The 18,583-nt window shown below is 44.3% G+C and overlaps 1 protein-coding gene across 1 annotated transcript in view; it reads left to right on the top strand.

The window, feature by feature from the left end:
• cfap44 (cilia and flagella associated protein 44) overlaps window positions 1-18,583 on the top strand; it is a 44,906-nt gene that overhangs the window by 23,903 nt on the left and 2,420 nt on the right. Inside the window, exons 24-31 of the mRNA XM_079489287.1 lie at window positions 1,130-1,371; window positions 4,914-5,139; window positions 7,032-7,238; window positions 9,347-9,542; window positions 10,164-10,280; window positions 12,267-12,397; window positions 15,204-15,320; window positions 17,165-17,360. Coding sequence (XP_079345413.1) covers window positions 1,130-1,371; window positions 4,914-5,139; window positions 7,032-7,238; window positions 9,347-9,542; window positions 10,164-10,280; window positions 12,267-12,397; window positions 15,204-15,320; window positions 17,165-17,360 — 1,432 coding nt within the window. The remainder of the gene's footprint in view (window positions 1-1,129; window positions 1,372-4,913; window positions 5,140-7,031; window positions 7,239-9,346; window positions 9,543-10,163; window positions 10,281-12,266; window positions 12,398-15,203; window positions 15,321-17,164; window positions 17,361-18,583) is intronic.

Genomic DNA, 18,583 nt, shown 5'->3' with positions numbered 1-18,583 from the left:
TGTACAAAATGGGTACAAAGCGGGCTACTCCTGAAAAGTTTAGAAGCCAATCGTAGCCAATGAGGGTGGATTATGAGAAATCAAACAAACCCGTCTTGATCACATTACTATGGAGAGCATGTGTACCGATTTGCGTGAAATTTGGATAAAATCTGAAGGAGTAATATTAGAAAATGTGTTTTACATATGTCGGCCTCCTGGTGGCGCTATAAAGAGCAGATGTGAAAAATTCCAGGCAAAGGTTTTTCCTTGGCCTCTAGGGAGTTGGCATACAAAGTTATCCACAGATCTGTGCAGTTAGAGGTAAAAACACTTTTCTGCCAGTTATAGCGCCACCATGAGGCTGAGTTGAAAATGTTCATGTGGCATTTCTTCCTCTGCCTAGTGGGAATGTGCGTGCACAATTTCACGGAAATCACACGATGTGTTCATGATTTGCAGCATTTTGTTTGAAACTGAGCACTCCTGCTTGCTTTGGAAGCCAATCTTAGCCAATCAGGATGGAGTCTGGGAAATCTGAAAGACCTGTTTCGTTGAATGGCTCTAGAGAGACTGTGTACCAATTTGCGTGATGTTTGGACAAAATCTGTAGGTGTACTGTCCAAAAACTTGTTTTGCACAAAGCGGCCTCCTGGTGGCGCTATAACAGGCCGTTCTGGAAATTTTGGGGCAGAGGTTCATCGTTGGCATCCAGGGAGTGTGTGTGCAAAATTTGGCATCGACCGGGTTAACGGTGCCGGAGATTAGCTGATCACAGACGGACGGACGGACGGACGGACGGACGGACGGACGGACGGACGGAGTGCAAAACATACTCTCTCCCCATGCCTTCGGCCTGGTGGAGACAACAAAGGAAACCCAAAGAAAAACAGAAAAACAGCTTGACATAAACTACAACAATTTTTATTTTTTTACTATTTTGAAAAACATTTTTGAATAGTTCAACTAGCCAATATACATTGACACGTTGTGAGCTTGTAGACTGGCCATTTTAAGTAATCGAAAATGTTTTGCAAAATAGTAAAAAAAGGCAAATACTGACCGTGAAATAATGTCTTGATAAGTTAATAGGACCATTTTTATTGCATTTATTTGCTTTACACATACAACTATACCATTCCGTTTCCAGATCCACGAGAAGAAGACGGCGATGAATGCACGCGTCGTGGCGCTGCGGGACGCCAAGGTCAGCCTCATATCTCGCCTGCGCTCTCGGGCCCGACGGCTCCAGCGAATCCAGCAGCGTCTGGCGCCTCATCTGCACCGCCCCCTGCCTCCACTGCCCTGCATGGTGGCAGAGGAGACGCCCGAGACCAGGCTCCGTCCCGGCCGCGCCACCCTGGAGCGATACGGCGCCCTGCTGGCTCAGAGGTACACGACTATGAACCCTTCAACACTTTGTAACACTTAAATCCAGTGATGGAGGAAGAACTCACATGTTGTAGTTAAAGGACCTATAACATAAAATTCAACTTTTTCAATTTCTTTTGTGTTTTTGGGGTTCCCATATGTGTTTTCTATCCCCACAAATAACCAATTTTGAACAATCAGGCTTTCATATCATATGGGTGCTTTAATGGAAATTGCTCTCAGGAACAGCTCGACTGATTTTGGCCTCATCGTGATGTCATCAATGTCACCCTACTTTGTATAATTCCACCTCTTCTTCAGTCTTCAGTTCCAAATTTGCATTTCCACTTTGTTTACAATGTCCGCCATTGTTGATTTTCCAAGCTGGCATGGAATGGAAACAAGCCTGGTTTTATCTAGCATCAGTATTATAATGACTCAAATATTAAATAATCTGCATATAATCAGCACCACCACCACCTCAGGACATTGTGGTACTGCAGCTAAAACTGCTTTCAAAGTCCAGAAAGAAAAGACAAGGACTAGTTATATCAGAGTGGTGATTGAGGCTCAAACATTAGAATTAAGTTTGAGGGACATAGACAATATGATATTAAATATTAAAAACAGTTTTAAAATGCATGTTATTTGCGCTTTAAGTAAAAGTATAAATACTGCAATGTAGGCATACTCTGGTTGGGCGGAGGTCTTTCTGCTACAAAGCCCCATTCGATTGGAACAACCTCCCTCTATCTCTTAGATCCATTTCATCATTTAGTAGCTTCAGGACCTCCTTACATTCACATCTAGACTCAACCTGTCTATGCTTCTAACCTGACTGTAACCAATTATGACACTGAAATATTTGCACTGTGACCTTATCTCCATAGTGTATTATGTGGTGGTTGGTGGTGTAGGTGGAAGAGGGTGAGCAAGATATTTGTGTATATATGTATGTATTTGTGTATCCGTTTGTATCTGTGTACTGCATGTTTTGTGTATTTGTGTACAGTGTGCTTTTCTGTATTTTGTTTGTTTATGGGTCGCTCTTGAAAATGAGATGCTACATCTCAAGGGGCTGTCCCTTCAATAACAATCTGAAATCTGTTTACAAGTAGAAGTCACGTATTCAAAATGCACGGAAAATGCATCGCAATCGAATATACAGTACTTAAAACACCAAATGTAAAAGTACACATTGTGCAGAATGTCCAATTTTTCCAAATTTATAAAATATCTAAAGATCTGCAAGCTCACAATGCGTTGCATGCAGCACGTTGTGAGCTGGTAGATTTAATGTTTGCCTATCTTTGCTGAATGTCTGCACACTGTACAGGAGCATTCATGTGGTCAAACAGGTCAGGGTATTGGTAGATGATAGACCAGTCCATTAGTCTACTAGTCCAGTGGTTCCCAAACCTTTTCATGTCAAGGACCCCCAAATTGACACTGATGAGCCCGCATACCCCCATTTGAAAAAAGATATGCCAGGGAATCTCAACCCGTTTAATTTCAAGGACCCCCAGTTTGACATGCATTAGTCTACGGACCCCCATTTAATGTAATTTCTATCTCTGGGACCCCCAATTCATATTGTAAAACCACTGTTAATTTAACTCTGAGGCCCTCATTTATCAACCGTGCGTACGCCAAAATATGGGTGTACGCCGAAATTACCGCAATTTTCGGCATTTACGATTTGCGCCAACGTTTGAATTTGAACTTGAGCCAGGACAAAAACCACGTCTGGTCGGGAGCTGTCGTACGCTTTGTCCTCACCTGTTTTTCTGTCGTAGAACAGCGGAGCAGCATTGTTTGACCAGCTGAGAGGCTGTCACAGGCATCGAAACATATGTATTCACTCCTAAAATGTTTATATAAAACTGTATAGGTATGTATATGGGCTAAATGTAAAAAAGAAAAAAAAAAGTAAAGGAATACATCAACGATGTGTCTTTGTGTCATATGAAATTAGTAGGAGATTTCCAACTTTACAAGCAAGCAATTAAAATCGCGCATTTAAAAACAATGTTGCAAGTTAGATGCGTAAGCCATTTAAACAGTGTTTTGCATGATGAGCGCATACATGCGAGGATTTGGGCTGTCTGTGCTGAAATATTTCCATGACGGGACGTTGGAGAGTATAGTGCAGCGCTGCAGCTGCGGAGAGTCCCAATTTGGGTAGCCTACTGTAGCCTAATCTACAACAGGCCGATGTCTTTCTGGAGTTACAGTATGTGCAATCTCCTCCTCGTTTAATAAACCCGACGCGTCGCTCGAATGCCAAATGTGCCGTGCCAGCGCAAGTGGGAACGCATCGGAGATAGTATAGGCTAAGCCAGCCTGCAGCCCACCATACCACCACCAATGTCCAGTGCCACATGAGGCTACGGTTTTGGCTGCAATATTCATATAATTGACAGTTGACAGCGAGGCAATTTAAATTGTCGAACGTGCATGGTCAATTGGTCACGGTGTCACGGACGGACCACAGTGATAGAGAGAGACAGACAGGACAGGAGATGCACCTTGCAAAACAGCAGCGTGTGTGCGCGCCTATTTGTTATATAATTCATGGTTCACAGGTTCAGGTTTTCGTTCACTAATATATCTTCTTGTATATTAAATGAATAAAGACTTTAATAATTGAATATAGGCCTACAACTAACAACACAGTGACAGTTGCTTCCAAATTGCGATATGTGCGTGCGGGGGGGTGAAGCGGGCAGCAAGGGAAGCGAAGCGAGAGGAGAAACAGACAGGGTAGTCCTACAGCTTTATTTAATTCATGCAGGTTTATTTATTTAAGATACAACAAGTTGCGTGTGCGTGCGTGCGTCTGTGTGTGTGTATGGGAGGGGGGCAGGGGCAGCAAGGCAACTTAGGCAAGCGAGTGAAACTTTTTTTCTTCCTGTAACCATGGTTTCCAGGTCGTATTGCAGTTGTTCATGTCGCAAAAACGAGGGCGAGGCTTGATTTCATAGGGCGTGTCAGATTGATTTCAGCCGTCACATTTATCACTGCTAGGAATGAAATTAGGAAGAAACAGCTGTCTGCGATCACTTTGTAAATGCCGACCCGACGTGGGTGTACTACGAATCCTACACTCGAATTTGGGGCAGATTTTACACTCGATTGATAAATGAGGGCCTGAGAGTGTAGAAATGGAACCAAATGGACCCGTTAGGGTCCATTTGGTTCCATTTGTACACTTTCAGAGTTACAGACCCATAAGGGTCCATTTGGTTCCTATCTCTAATTGAGCTAGGTACCCCCTGGAACTCCCTCAAGTACCCCAAGGGGTCCCCGGACCCCACTTTGGGAACCCATGTACTAGTCAGTGGTGACATTCAAGTTAATATGTTTGTATTTTGTAAGTAGTGTATTTTTTATCATATTCATAATGAAATGCATATAGAATGAGTGCTCTCTGGCTCATGAACGAACGCACTCTTATTTCTTTCATTTAACTAACTGTAATCTTTGGCAAATGATCAATGTGTAATCTTGGAATGCCTTGTAATATGAAGTGTGTGTGTGTGCTGTGTTCTTATATCAAATAGCTCTCACACTGAGAGCCAGGATGAGGGGGGCCGGCCTCTGCTTGAACAGCTGGGAAAAGAGAGGGAAGGAGATGAGGAGGAGGAGGAGGAGGAGGACTGTTCTGGTACGTCTCTGAGCGTGGAGGTGGAGGCGGGAGGAGGGGTGGAGCTGACGGAGGTGGAGGAGGAGGTGTTGATGGAGGAGGAGATCACATCCATGTATGAGCAGGACTCGGTGCTGGAGCAGGTCTGTCTGTGTGGCTGACTGACTGAGTGAATGAAAGAATGATTGTCCTGAGGTCCATTCTAAAAAGTTTTCTGAAAACCGTATGTTGCTATACATCAGTGGTTCTCAGACTTTTTCATGTCAAGGACCGCCAAAATAATATGTATTTGGCCAGTATCTCAAAAAGATTTGTTCCAGAGAGCCCCAGAAGCAAAGATTTTAGTTAAAAAGGTTTACTGATTGATTCATTGTGATTAGTTTGGATGCTGATGATGGGGGTGTTGCTGTGATGATGATGATGATGACGATGATGACAATGATGAAGAATTCTTCAGTTGTCCGGGGTTTTCTCAGAACATTTCACTCACTCCTTCATTCCAGGGTATCCGTTTGTCCTGCAAACCAACTCTTTTCCTCGTCTCCTTCCCACAACGCATTGTTTTCTTCCACTACTGTGGGTGGCAGCAGTGTTGTCAAGTATGCTTAACCCATTCTGGGCGGGAACCCCTGTTGGTGTTTTAAGCGTTATGTTATACTTTAGCTATTGAAAAATAGCAGATCTACAAGCTCATAGTGCGCCACCGAGTGGCGCGCTACGAGCTTGTAGGTCTGCTATTTTTGAAAAGTCGTGAAAATGTGGTGCAAATCTTTGAATATATATTTCAGAGCAAACATTTTTAACTAAAATATTTGCTTCTGGGGGGTCCCTGGAACACCATATTTGGAGATGGGGGTCCGTGGCCCAATAGAGATAATTCTGGGGGTCCTTGACATGAAAAAGGTTGAGCACAACTGACATAGAAACATGGGTTTTTCAGAAAACTATTAGGATTTAGAAGCCTTTTTTTAATCGTCATCAGTCCAGTTATTATTCTAAGGGACTTTGGGGCTTGTTGTTAAGTTGCTTGTAAATATTGGTGGTTGCATTTTTTAGGCTTCCTATTGTCATTTAAACCAGCAGGGACCCCCATACAAGATTTGTGTATTTAAAATGTTCCAAAAACATTCAAAACATCTGACGTTTGAAAGTTTTCAAATAGCCGTGTACTGTGTGTGGGTGGGTGGGTGGGGGGATGCTTGTGTGTGGCCTAATGCAATGGTTCCCAAAGTGAGGTCTGGGGGACCCCCAGGGGTCCATGAGGGGGTTCTAGGGGGTCCCCACTCCCCAGCAAAATGTGTTAATAGCATCACAGTCATTTTAACCCCTTTATCCATATTTTATACGTTGGTTATTCAAAAATTGCAGATGTATAAGCTCGCAGCGCTTGTATATCTTCTATTGTTTGTGTTTATAATTTAGCATTTTTATTTAACACCAATATTCTCTTATGGGTCCTCTGCAAAGAGTATATAAAGGATAGAGACTGATCTGGCGCGAAGCTCCGCCCCCTCCGCTATTCATGTCAGTGGAAGTTGCTCAGTGACGTTTTGAAGCACCCGGAAGAGCCTTCCACTTCCGCCTTTTTTTCGATTTGGGCACCAAAATTTGGTGCCCAAAATGCGGAAGTGCAAACGCGCTCAACGTTAAAGCCCAGCTGCACGGGGTTTCCCAATCATACTTCCACGGGTCCGCCTGCAGTCCCTCCTCTTACCACTAGGGCCCAATGCTTCAATGTTGGAAAGCCTCACTGGCCCCTTGGTCCCCTGGCACAAAACATTTTCAGATGGGGGGAGAGGGTCTTCCGCGTCCAAATCAATTTGGGTGTCCTTGACACCAAAAAGTTTGAGAACCCACTGGCCTAGTTGTTTCTTTTTGGGGGGGGCTTGTTTCCGTATAGACCTGACCTGAGCGATTGTTTCTCTTTAACTCTGGTCCATAGCCAATGCTTCTATGATTCTGCCAGAATCATAGAAGCATTGGATATGGACCAGAGCTAGTTTCTCTTGCACAATGTGTGCCCCCCGCTCAGCAGATGGAGACCTGGGCGTGGCGGTTTGACGCGGAGCTGCGGCTGCTGCGTCACCACAAGCTGCTGCTGGACGGCCGGCTGAAGCTGGCTGACCTGCAGCACGTCCGCCTGTACCAGGAGCTGCGGACGCTGCGCCGCCTGGAGGACAGCGAGAGCAGCCTGCAGGAGGCGCTCAACGCACGCATGAAGAAGGAGGAGAGCGACATCAGGGTGCGTGCAGCGCGTCAGTGACTCAGTGTTGATTCCGTCGACTAAAACTATGACGACAATGACAAACAATGTTTGTCGACTACCCTTTTTTCACAGACGGAAAACTAAATAAAAACGAAGCTATGATAAATGACTAAAACAAAGACTAAGGGCTCCATTTTCATTAAAAAGAATAGTTAAAATGGCCAGTCTACAAGCTCACAACGTGTCAATGTAGATTGGCTGGTTGAACTATTCAAAAATATTTTGCAAAATAGTAAAAAAAAGGCAAATAAGTTTAGGGATAAGGGGTTTAGCGCTGACGAAAATGGAGCCCTAAATATCTTGACAATTTCATAAACAAATAAAAATTAGGCTAAAATGTTCGGTAGGGACTAGTGGAGAAGAAATCCAGTAGAACTAAAAGAAACGTAATTTTTGTTTGGTTGCCGTTGCACTCGAAGTGCTCTGAAAATAGCAGATCTACACCCAGCAAGCCAAATTACGTCATGATTACGTTATGATGACGTCCTCCGGTGATGTTCAGGACTAGGCCAGATCACAGCCCATATGGGGATGATCTTTACGTCATTTCCAGGACGTCTTCACCAGTTAAAATAATATAGCTTATTCTGGGTTAGATTAGATCTGACTAGTTATGATATGATTTAAATTGATCTGGCCTCTATCGGACTCTCTCTGATTCATCCAGGGACGTCTGTCTTAAGGCCTATTCATAGTCTGGATTTTCGGTGGTGAGGTGAACACATAACGTTGAGCGGTGGTGAGTAAAAACAGAGAGAAGGGCTGGAGCGGTGGCGGTGGTTTGCTCTTCACCGCGGCTCGTGACGTCATGTTGTAGTTCGGTGGTCACCCCACCACCGAAAATCCAGACTATGTATGAGCCTTTAGTGGGCAGAATTTATGTTGATTGAAATCAGGTGATATTCTGGGCCAGATCTGGCTAGTCTTAGGGCCGATTCATACTCCTATTTTAAAGCCGAATAAAAGTCGGTTCGGCTCTGTAGAGCCTACAATGTGACTTCATTTTAGGTTCGGGGGGGGGGCGGGTACCGTTCTAAAGTCGGCTCTTCGGTGCTACTGAAAATTTCTGACGAGCCGAAATCATTTCGGCACTACAGCACCGAAACAGCGGTAAAATAGGAGTATGAATCGGCCCTTAGTTTGACTTGATTTGGCCCCAATAGAGTCACTAATTTGTCCAGGTCCTGACCGTGCTTGTATGCGCACGACCGCACACGCAGAACTACAAGCTCACAACGCATGTATGCGTGCGTGTGCGCCCACGCTGTGTGGGGTAGGCTTTCCATTGAGCTCTACACTCAGCTAGATTACACTAACAAGGATTAAATTAATCTAGGATTAGTTTGGGGTGATCAAAATTGAGTAAATCTGGGATTAAAATAAGTCAATCTGGGTTTAAAAATAATCATAGCAGCTGTTGCACCACTTAAGTGTAAACACATTTGATGCCATATTGTAGCTATTTTACATAACTGGTAAGAGATTATTGCTCATACTGTATACACACATAACAGGAGGATTATATGGAACAAATGGCACAAATGGAACCAAATGGACCCACAGGTCCATTTGGTTCCATTTGTGCACTCAGAGTTTACAGACCTGTAATGGTCATTTGGGGTTATCTCTTTGTATGTCCAAGGCCACTGGCCAACTGCCTCCCCCTGGCCAGCCGTGGCGCCTGATGGAGGGGAAAGGAACTGGTTGGAATGACGTGTCCCTTCCACGCGCTACGTCCAACCAGGGAAACTCCCCCTGTCAGGTGTAAAGGAGCAACTTTGACACTCAGGCATGAAGGAAGGATGAGTTCAAGTCCGTTGCTCTCCCCATGTCCCCCATATATGGGGACTAGGTTGGCGGAGGGTGTGTAGAGCCCAGGATCACATTAGATAATTGACACAGGGGTGAAAAATGGGTTACAAAATCGTGGGATAAGAAAAATAAATTATAGAAAAAATAGAATTTTTGACAAAAATGTTCACCACAAGCCAGCATGACGCTGACCGCTGCTCCTTCATCATAAATGTCACTAACCCCCCCCCCCCCCCCCCCCCCCGCCCCCCTTCCCCTCCCACCCACTCCAGTCCAAACTGGAGGAATGCAACAGACAGCTGGATCTGAAGAGGAGAAACGTGGCCAAGCTGCAGGAGAGAGAGAAGGCCATGATGGCTGCCTTCCAGGCCATGCTGGGGGAAACCAAGTGTGCCGACCTCCTGACCAAAGTGTTCCGGAAGAAGATCAAACGTGTCAAGGAGAAGGAGAAGAAGGCCAGAGATGAAGGTCAGTGGGGGGGGGGGGGGGGGGGTACACACATGTCAGCGTGCACGCGCACTAGCTCATGCTGTTCTGTTGTTCCATGAATTTAATTGTGTGTGTGTGTGTGTGTGTGTGTGTGTGTGTGTGTGTGTGTGTGTGTGTGTGTGTGTGTGTGTGTGTGTGTGTGTGTGTGTGTGTGTGTGTGTGTGTGTGTGTGTGTGTGTGTGTGTGTGTGTGTGTGTGTGTGTGTGTGTGTGTGTGTGTTTGGTTACAAATGTAAACTACTTGTGTTCATATTTGGAAGCCTCGGTAATGTCCATAAATCAGTCGTGAGGGGCCTGGCATGCCCAAGCCGAGAGCTAAGGCATCGGCAAAATTGTGTTCAGTGACTGCAATAATTGGCAGTCGCCATATATGGAGAGGGCGATGCTTTCTGTACCCGTGATCTGTATCCTGAAGCACTTGTTGTAGAGTTTTTTCAAGTTTGCGCTTCCATTATTGTTTGTGTTCAAGAAATTTCTTGTAAAATGTGATTGCAAATAAAGATGTTAAATGTGTGTGTGTGTGTGTGTGTGTGTGTGTGTGTGTGTGTGTGTGTGTGTGTGTGTGTGTGTGTGCGTGTGCGTGTGCGTGTGTGTGCGACAGAGGAAGAGGACGGTGGTGGTGATGGTTCTGATGAAGAAGCAGAGTGGGGCGGTGATGCAGATTACAGTGGTTCAGAGAGCAGCGGAACACAACTGGATGACAGTGTCTGCCCTGCAGGTCATTATGTTGCAATATATTACATTTGCCTGGTACTGGGAGTCTGGTGCAACGCACAGGTCCTGGGCCTGGTGAGAGCAGGAGTGGACCTGGTGAGACGTAGGAGGGGCCCGGCCAGGAGTCAACCCACAGAGCCTAGTCCTTCCACGTGCCAGATTTTGGTTCTCCCAGTACCGGAAGAGTAGTTCCGGAGCAACGGATTGTGTGGCCTTGCTCATTCCCTGATGGACTGATCAAGGGTAGCTACTGGGACGTAAGTCAGGATTTGATCAACCCCGGCTGGGTCGCCTGAGTGAGGGGTATGATGTTGGAAACCCTGTTGACCTCAGGAAACATCACTGAAGATATGTCCCAGGTGCATCCATGTGATGTATTTTTATTTACATTTCATTACATTATGCTGAATTGAGGTAGGGTAAGTGATATTTGTTTAGTGTAAGGTAAGTGTTATCAGGGACAAATTAGCCATTGGGCCAGTGGGGCCCGTGGCCCAGGAGCCCTTGGCTCTCAGGGGCCCTTCGGGGAAAGACTGCGCTGTACTAGGTTTGACGCCCTGAAAAGGGCTCCTGGGGCCCTTCGTTGGCCAAAGATTTAGTTACATTTAGGTCAAAAACATGATAAAAACACGGAAAAACACGGAAATGTTGCGCGCACGTGCGCTATGGGGCCCCTGCAAATATTACCGGCCCAGGGGCCCTCGTGGGGGTTCATCCGTCCCTGAGTGTTATATAGCTCTATATAAGCGTTCAGTAACAGCAGTCTCCTTGTCTCTCCAGCTCTTAACCCATTTTGACCTGAGATCAGATTCTAAAAATGTCTTCTACATCCTGACAGTTTTCTGAAAAAGCTATGTTTCTATGTCAGTCGTCAGTCATTTTTCAAAAATAGCAGACCTACAAGCTCATAGCGCGCCACTCGGTGGCGCGCTATGAGCTTGTAGATCTGCTATTTTTCAATAGCTAAAGCATAACATAATGCTAACACCAAAAGTGAGTTAAGTGAACTTAAGTGATTGATTGTATCCAGTCAGGACAGAGAACTTGCACAGGATACAAGATAAACAAGTGGAAATTGGAAGTGATGGCAGTGAGAAACGAGCAGACAGAGTTGGACCTGGAACACTCCATCAAATGGAAGATGATGAATGTCCTGATTGGCTGAACTTTTGCAACCCACCTGGAAAATGTATTTTCTTTTTATTCAAGAGCTGGAGAAATGGGGAGACCCCCTGTTACTGAACATACACTCTATAGCAATGAGTAATATCACAATAGAGCTTTATTTAACCTTTTAACAAAAAAAACATATGTTTTGTCTTGCATTTCCCTTCAATCCGTTAGTCCGTCACCCCAACGCCTCCATATATGGTCACGCATCATGACATCACATCTCCATATATGGTCACGCATTGTGACATCACGTCTCCATATATGGTCACGCATCGTGACATCACGTCTCCATATATGGTCACGCATTGTGACATCACGTCTCCATATATGGTCACGCATTGTGACATCACGTCTCCATATATGGTCACGCATTGTGACATCACGTCTCCATATATGGTCACGCATTGTGACATCACGTCTCCATATATGGTCACGCATTGTGACATCACGTCTCCATATATGGTCACGCATTGTGACATCACGTCTCCATATATGGTCACGCATCGTGACATCACATCTCCATATATGGTCACGCATCGTGACATCACACCTCCATATATGGTCACGCATATGTCAGTCTGACATCATCAAACCCTCTATACACTCGAGACACGCTATATGGCCATGAACCCTGACCATGGAGATGAAAACTGGCCATACCTGTTTTTCATTGTGAAAAACAGAAATTTCACTGCGGTAACGTGTGTGACAAATCGTATGACTTTGACTTTTGACGTTGCGTGTGCGTGTGCTCGTGTGCGAGTGCGTGTGTGTGTGTGTGTGTGTGTGTGTGTGTGCGTGTGCGTGTGCATCTCAGACTGTGATCCTCAGCTGTTTGAGAAGACAGTGCGTCTACGAGAACATCGTCTAGACCTGGAGGAGCTGCAGGCGGAGGAGAAGAGGAGCGCAGAGGCACTGAAGAAAGACTGTGACTCCCTCCTTAAGAAGGTACAGCAACACTCCTCCTCTCACTAACCCTGAAGAAAGACTGTGACTCCCTCCTTAAGAAGGTACAGCAACACTCCTCCTCTCACTAACCCTGAAGAAAGACTGTGACTCCCTCCTTAAGAAGGTACAGTAACACTGAAGAAAGACTGTGACTCCCTCCTTAAGAAGGTACAGAAAGACTGTGACTCCCTCCTTAAGAAGGTACAGTAACACTGAAGAAAGACTGTGACTCCCTCCTTAACACTAGCGCGTCGGAGCGGTCAGGCTGACCGATTTTGAAATTTTGAAGTGGATTTTCTTTGCCCATGAAGTCCTGAGAAAGTTCCCCTTGCATGACTTTTTCTAAATGTTCGATTCAAACCATCTCTGTTTTTTTTTTCATCTGAAACGTTTTGGAAATATGATTTTAGACATAATTCTACTAAAATGTCTGCTCTTTTTCGGTCCGTGGGACCGCTCTTAGAGCCCTCACCCTTTCTCCCCCACAAGCAGTGCTTTTCACACCTCCCTCCCGGCTGGAGACGGGCATTGTTCAAGCTAATGTGTCATTTGCATTCCAACTAGCCTTCCACATGTAGGCAAACTTACATTACAAACTTACATAAACTAAATGTTGTTTTAGATGTTATATTTGTTATATGCGGTTTGCAGAAATAACGATGTCTGCCTTTATTTCTCGAAACGGAAAAAGAAATATGGTGTGTGGTATTGTTTCCACCAAGCGCATAGCTCAATAGATATAAATACATGTTGACTATACACGCCATCTTTAGCATAATTATGTTGGAATAATAAAGTTTATAGCATTGTGACTATGTCGCGCATATTCATTTCATATATCAGCGCATCAAAAATATGGTGAAATATGGTGTATTGACTGACTGGCGTATTGTTTCAACCAAACGCATAGCTCAATAGATATAAATCCATGTTGACTATACACGCCATCTTTATAGCATAATTATGTAAGGTGGCGATGATCAAAATGAATCAATTATCCTGGAATAATAAAGTTTATAGCATGGTCTGTTTGACCCGACCGACATTTCCTTGGAGCGAGAATGTTCGCCGATGCGCGAATCAGCGCGATGCCAAATAAAAATGACAGTGTTTGAAATCAGTCCAACCCGATAGACGTCCCGAACTTCTAAATGTTTTGTCAGTAAGAAGAACAGTTCTGTCCGTCCTTCGTCTGTAAACTTTTCTGCACGCGACCAGTGGAACTGATTTCCACGCATCACGGCTCTCTTTTTTTCTCTCTCCCTCTCTCTCTCCCTCTCTCGTGGAGAGGGAGAAAATATCCAAGTAACTGACGGTGAGGTATGCGGAAGTGCATTTTAGATAACGCTGTAGCACTATTTGTGGCGGTGATGCGTCACATGACTTGATCTATCCTATGGTGTATATATAAACCGTGCTGCTGCTACGGACCTTTCTGCTGGCACAATAAATCAAATATATATAAATGACATCGATCATAGGCGGCGGGTATGTAAGGCTAGGCCAGGCTTAGCCTTCCCAAAAATTATGCTGGGTATTTTTTAAATATATATAGGCTAATATGTGCGCAGCATTATATAGAAGGCTAGCCGATCCCAAACTCCCAACTCCTTTGTCTGTAGCCTAAACTTTTCTGATTTGCACGCACGCACAGCTCTTTCCTTTTTTTGGCACAATCAATCAAATATATATTAATTACATCGATGTTTCCCCCTCTATATAAAATGACAATATATAACTAATGTCGTATTTCGTCTGAGCAATGAATTCGTTGGAATGTAACATTTAGAAGACAATGGCAAGCCGTCAACGGGTGCAGAGAGAGGTGTGAAGATCATTAGACAGTGGGGGAGACAATGGCCAATCAAATAGCACGAAAAACACCGGTCAGCCTGACCGTTAGCCGTCATATTAGTAGTGCATTTTTTTCAGACATCCTAGTGTTAAGAAGGTACAGAAAGACTGTGACTCCCTCCTTAAGAAGGTACAGAAAGACTGTGACTCCCTCCTTAAGAAGGTACAGAAAGACTGTGACTCCCTCCTTAAGAAGGTACAGTAACACTGAAGAAAGACTGTGACTCCCTCCTTAAGAAGGTACAGAAAGACTGTGACTCCCTCCTTAAGAAGGTACAGAAAGACTGTGACTCCCTCCTTAAGAAGGTACAGTAACCTCTCACTAACCCTGAAGAAAGACTGTGACTCCCTCCTTAAGAAGGTACAGTAACACTCGTCCTCTCACTAACCCTGAAGAAAGAGTGTGACTCCCTCCTTAAGAAGGTACAGTAACCTCTCACTAACCCTGAAGAAAGAGTGTGACTCCCTCCTTAAGAAGGTACGGTAACACCCGTCCTCTCACTAACCCTGAAGAAAGACTGACTCCCTCCTCAACCCATTCAGGCCTGACGTCGAAATTTAAAAAAATGTCTTCAAAATCCTGACGGTTTTCTGAAAAAATGTAGTTCCAGGAACCTCCCCAGAAGCAAAGATTTGAGTTAAAATTCTCACTGTAATAATATATATTCAAAGATTTGAGGCACATTTTCACGATCTTTCAAAAATAGCAGACCTACAAGTTCATAGCGCGGCACTCTGTGTCTAATTTCTGTACCCTATCAATAAAGGCAAAAAACGCAAAAAAAAAACATCTAAAAAAAAGTGGATCCGCGACCAAATACATATTTATTTGCGGTCCTTGACATGAAAGCGTTGAGAGTCATTGCTCTACAGTTTGGACTCTAAATTAAATAAAGACACTTCACTTTTTGGATGCATGCATTCATTGCATTGTGGATGACTGGCCTTGCAGGAGAAAGTGGTGCAGAGCAGCCTGAAGGCAGCAGAGGGCGAACTGGAGCTGTTCAACAGGGAGAAACAACAGAGGCTGAATGAAGTGGACGTGGTGGTTCCTCTCAGGCTGCACCAGGTAACAACGCATGATTTCTTTCTACGTCCGTGATTAGACATGGTAACGCCCCGCCTGCCTCTGAGGTGGTGGAAAGCCTGGGTGAGGCGAGGTTACATGCTGGATAGTCTGCCACGAGGTTTTCTTTTCGCAGATAAGTAAGCATGGGATGGGACCGAGGCTACGAGGTTACTCCGTGGTGGGAAATAAATAAATAATACAAGAGAATGACAGCTTGGCACGTGCGACAGTAACTTTTATTTTTTGCAGAAGAGGCAAACTAATATTGTTTATGCCGCTGGCCTGTTTATTTGCATACATCTACATGTGTAAACTTGAAACATTATTGTACTGTAAAAAGGTCTCTTTTCCCTTGATCTTTATCTTTTTAGTATTAGTACTATTAGACAGACAGCTAAAATCAAATCATAGTTGTTCAATCAATTATTAAATCAAAGCAAACGGTACAAACAATATTGGTTTGCCTCTTCTACAAAAATTAAAGTTACAAGTTACTGTTGCGTGTTGCCATTCTCTTGTACTTGTATTATTTCCCACCACGGAGTAGCCTTGCATCTCGGAGGACAGGCAAGACGGGCAGTGTCGGTAGGCCAATCAGAGGCAGGCGGGGCGTTACCATGTCTAATCACGGACGTAGAAAGAAATCACGCGGTAACAACAGAGGCTGAATGAAGTGGATGTGGTGGTGGCGTGGTAAATGGTGCATTTATATAGCGCCTTTATCCAAGGCATTCACACACATTCATACACCGATTGCGGCGGAAGCCATGCAAGGTACCAACCAGCACATCGGGAGCAATTTGGGGTTCAGTGTCTTGCCCAAGGACACTTCGACATGTAGACAGGAGGAGCCGGGATTCGAACCGCCGACCCATGGATCATTGGACGACCTGCTCTACCTCCTGAGCCACAGTCGCCCCAGTCGTGGTGTGGTCATCTGTCTGGAGTGGGCAACTTCTTTGACCATGAAGAGGGCCACTATATTTCCACACTCACTCCAGAGGGGCCACATTGCATATTTCTGTCATAGCAAAATATAGCCGATCTACAAGCTCAAAACACATCGCACTTGCTATATTTGAATTGAAATCCTGAATTATTATTTTTTTTCTATTTTCAAATTGGAATCCTGAAAAGTAATCTTTTTTTAATTTAATTTCAAATGCATTTAGTTATAGTTATGTTAACTTTATGAACTAAATACAAATACATTGGACATAAAAAACGACAACAATATTTTAATACTAGTCATTACTCTACATATATATATATATATAGACTGAAGTAATTAAAGCGGGTCATGTATGCATGATTGGAATTGTAACAGCTGAAATCAATAATATATCAGTATATTACTTGCGGGCCACATTAAGTGATGGTACATGGGGGCCGCATGTGGCCCCTGGGCCACCAGTTGCCCATGTATGGTCTGGATAATGATTAAGATGGATAGACGTGCATGGTTTTTAATCTACAAAGTAAATAGGAACTAAAAGTTTTCAAATCATTGTAGTGGAGTACAAGTACAATATTTGCCTTTGAGATATAGTGGAGTAGAAGTAAAACGATTGAAAATTGTACTTAACCCATTTTGGGCGGGAACCCCTTTTGGTGTTAGCATTATGTTATGCTTTAGCTATTGAAAAATAGCAGATCTACAAGCTCATAGCGCACCACCGAGTGGCGCGCTACGAGCTTGTAGGTCTGCTATTTTTGAAAAATCAAAGAACGACATAGAAACATAGCTTTTAGAATCTGATCTCAGGTCAAAATGGGTTAAGTACAGTATACTTGAGTGAATGTACTTGGTTAATTTCCAACACTTCCACATCCTTTGCCTTCAGATTGTGAGTGACGGCATGGTTCCATCAGACCTGTCCTCGGCCTTAGCTCTGAACCGGGCAACGCTGTCCAGGCTCCAGGAGCGCATTAAGGAGCTGCATGTGGAGAACAGCAAACAGGGCGATCTGTACCGCGGGGCCCGCAAGCAGCACGTCCAGCTCATCCACGACCGCAGGGACATGGAGTCCAAGATCCACGGTCAGTCAGCGCTCAGCCTGGCCCAGAGCCACAGCCAGCCCACAGAAATGCAAGAGATATGGGGGCAATGTTGAACGGTTATAGGGATTAATAATGATTTTTTTGAGAACACAAGTTTTAGTAGATGGAAAATTCCAAGATGTCAGCCAGCCAGAAGCCACAAGAATGCGGTGAAAGTGCAATTATGAGGATCAGTGTTGATTTTTATTTCCGCCCGCCCGGGCCGGGGGGGTCGGAGATTATGTTTTGGCCCCATCAGCGTTTGTGTCTCTGTCTCTGTCTCTGTCTTGTCCTGTCTGTCTGTCTGTCTGTCTGTCTGTCTGTCTGTCTGTCTGTCTGTCTGTCTGTCTGTCTGTCTGTCTGTCTGTCTGTCTGTCTGTCTGTCTGTCTGTCTGTCTGTCTGTCTGTCTGTCTGTCTTTGCACAGTTAATCTCGCAAACCACTGGACTGATGATGACAAATGCGAGGTATCTACAAATGGGTATAAAATTCTTTTTTTGGTGTTTTAACTAAGCATTATGTTATACTTTAGCTATTGAAAAATAGCAGATCTACAAGCTCATAGCGCGCCACCGAGTGGCGCGCTACGAGCTTGTAGGTCTGCTATTTTTGAAAAATCGTAAAAAAATGCGGCACAAATCTTTGAATATATATTCTTTCAGAGCGAACGTTTTTTTTATTTTGACCCCAGGCATCGGGTATGCATAACCAGGTGGGTCATGCATTCCCAACTTGCATTGTTCTTTTCCAAACTACGCATGCTACTTACTTATTCCTATAGCACTCCTGTTCATGGAGCATAGGCCGTTGACTACAGTCCGCCAGAGTCCTCTTACTCCTCTATCCTGGGCCTTCTTTTCCAGCTGTTTCCATGTCAGTCCACACACTGCTTGATGTCTGTCTCAAGGTCCCTGCTCCAGGTGTTCTTTGGCCTCCCTCTCTTTCTTGTGCCTTGGAGGTTCCATCTAAGGGCTATAGGCCACGTGATGCAGTGTTGTTTTCGTCGACTAAAACTATGACGAAAAATGTTCGTCGACTACCTTTTTTCACTGACGAAAACTACATAAAAACTAAATAAAAACTAAGCCATGATGACTAAAACTATGACTAAATATACTGACGATTTCGTCAACAAATAAAAACTAGACTAAAATGTTAGGAAGGGACTAGTGGACAAGAGATCCAGTATAAGTCATTTTAAACTTGGTTCCATGCTGAAAACA

Source organism: Electrona antarctica (assembly GCF_951216825.1).
Source record: "Electrona antarctica genome assembly, chromosome: 20".
In the NCBI taxonomy this organism is placed as follows: Eukaryota; Metazoa; Chordata; class Actinopteri; order Myctophiformes; family Myctophidae; genus Electrona; species Electrona antarctica.
The sequence above is the reverse complement of the archived record's forward strand: the minus strand, read 5'-3'. Positions and strand labels throughout refer to the sequence as shown.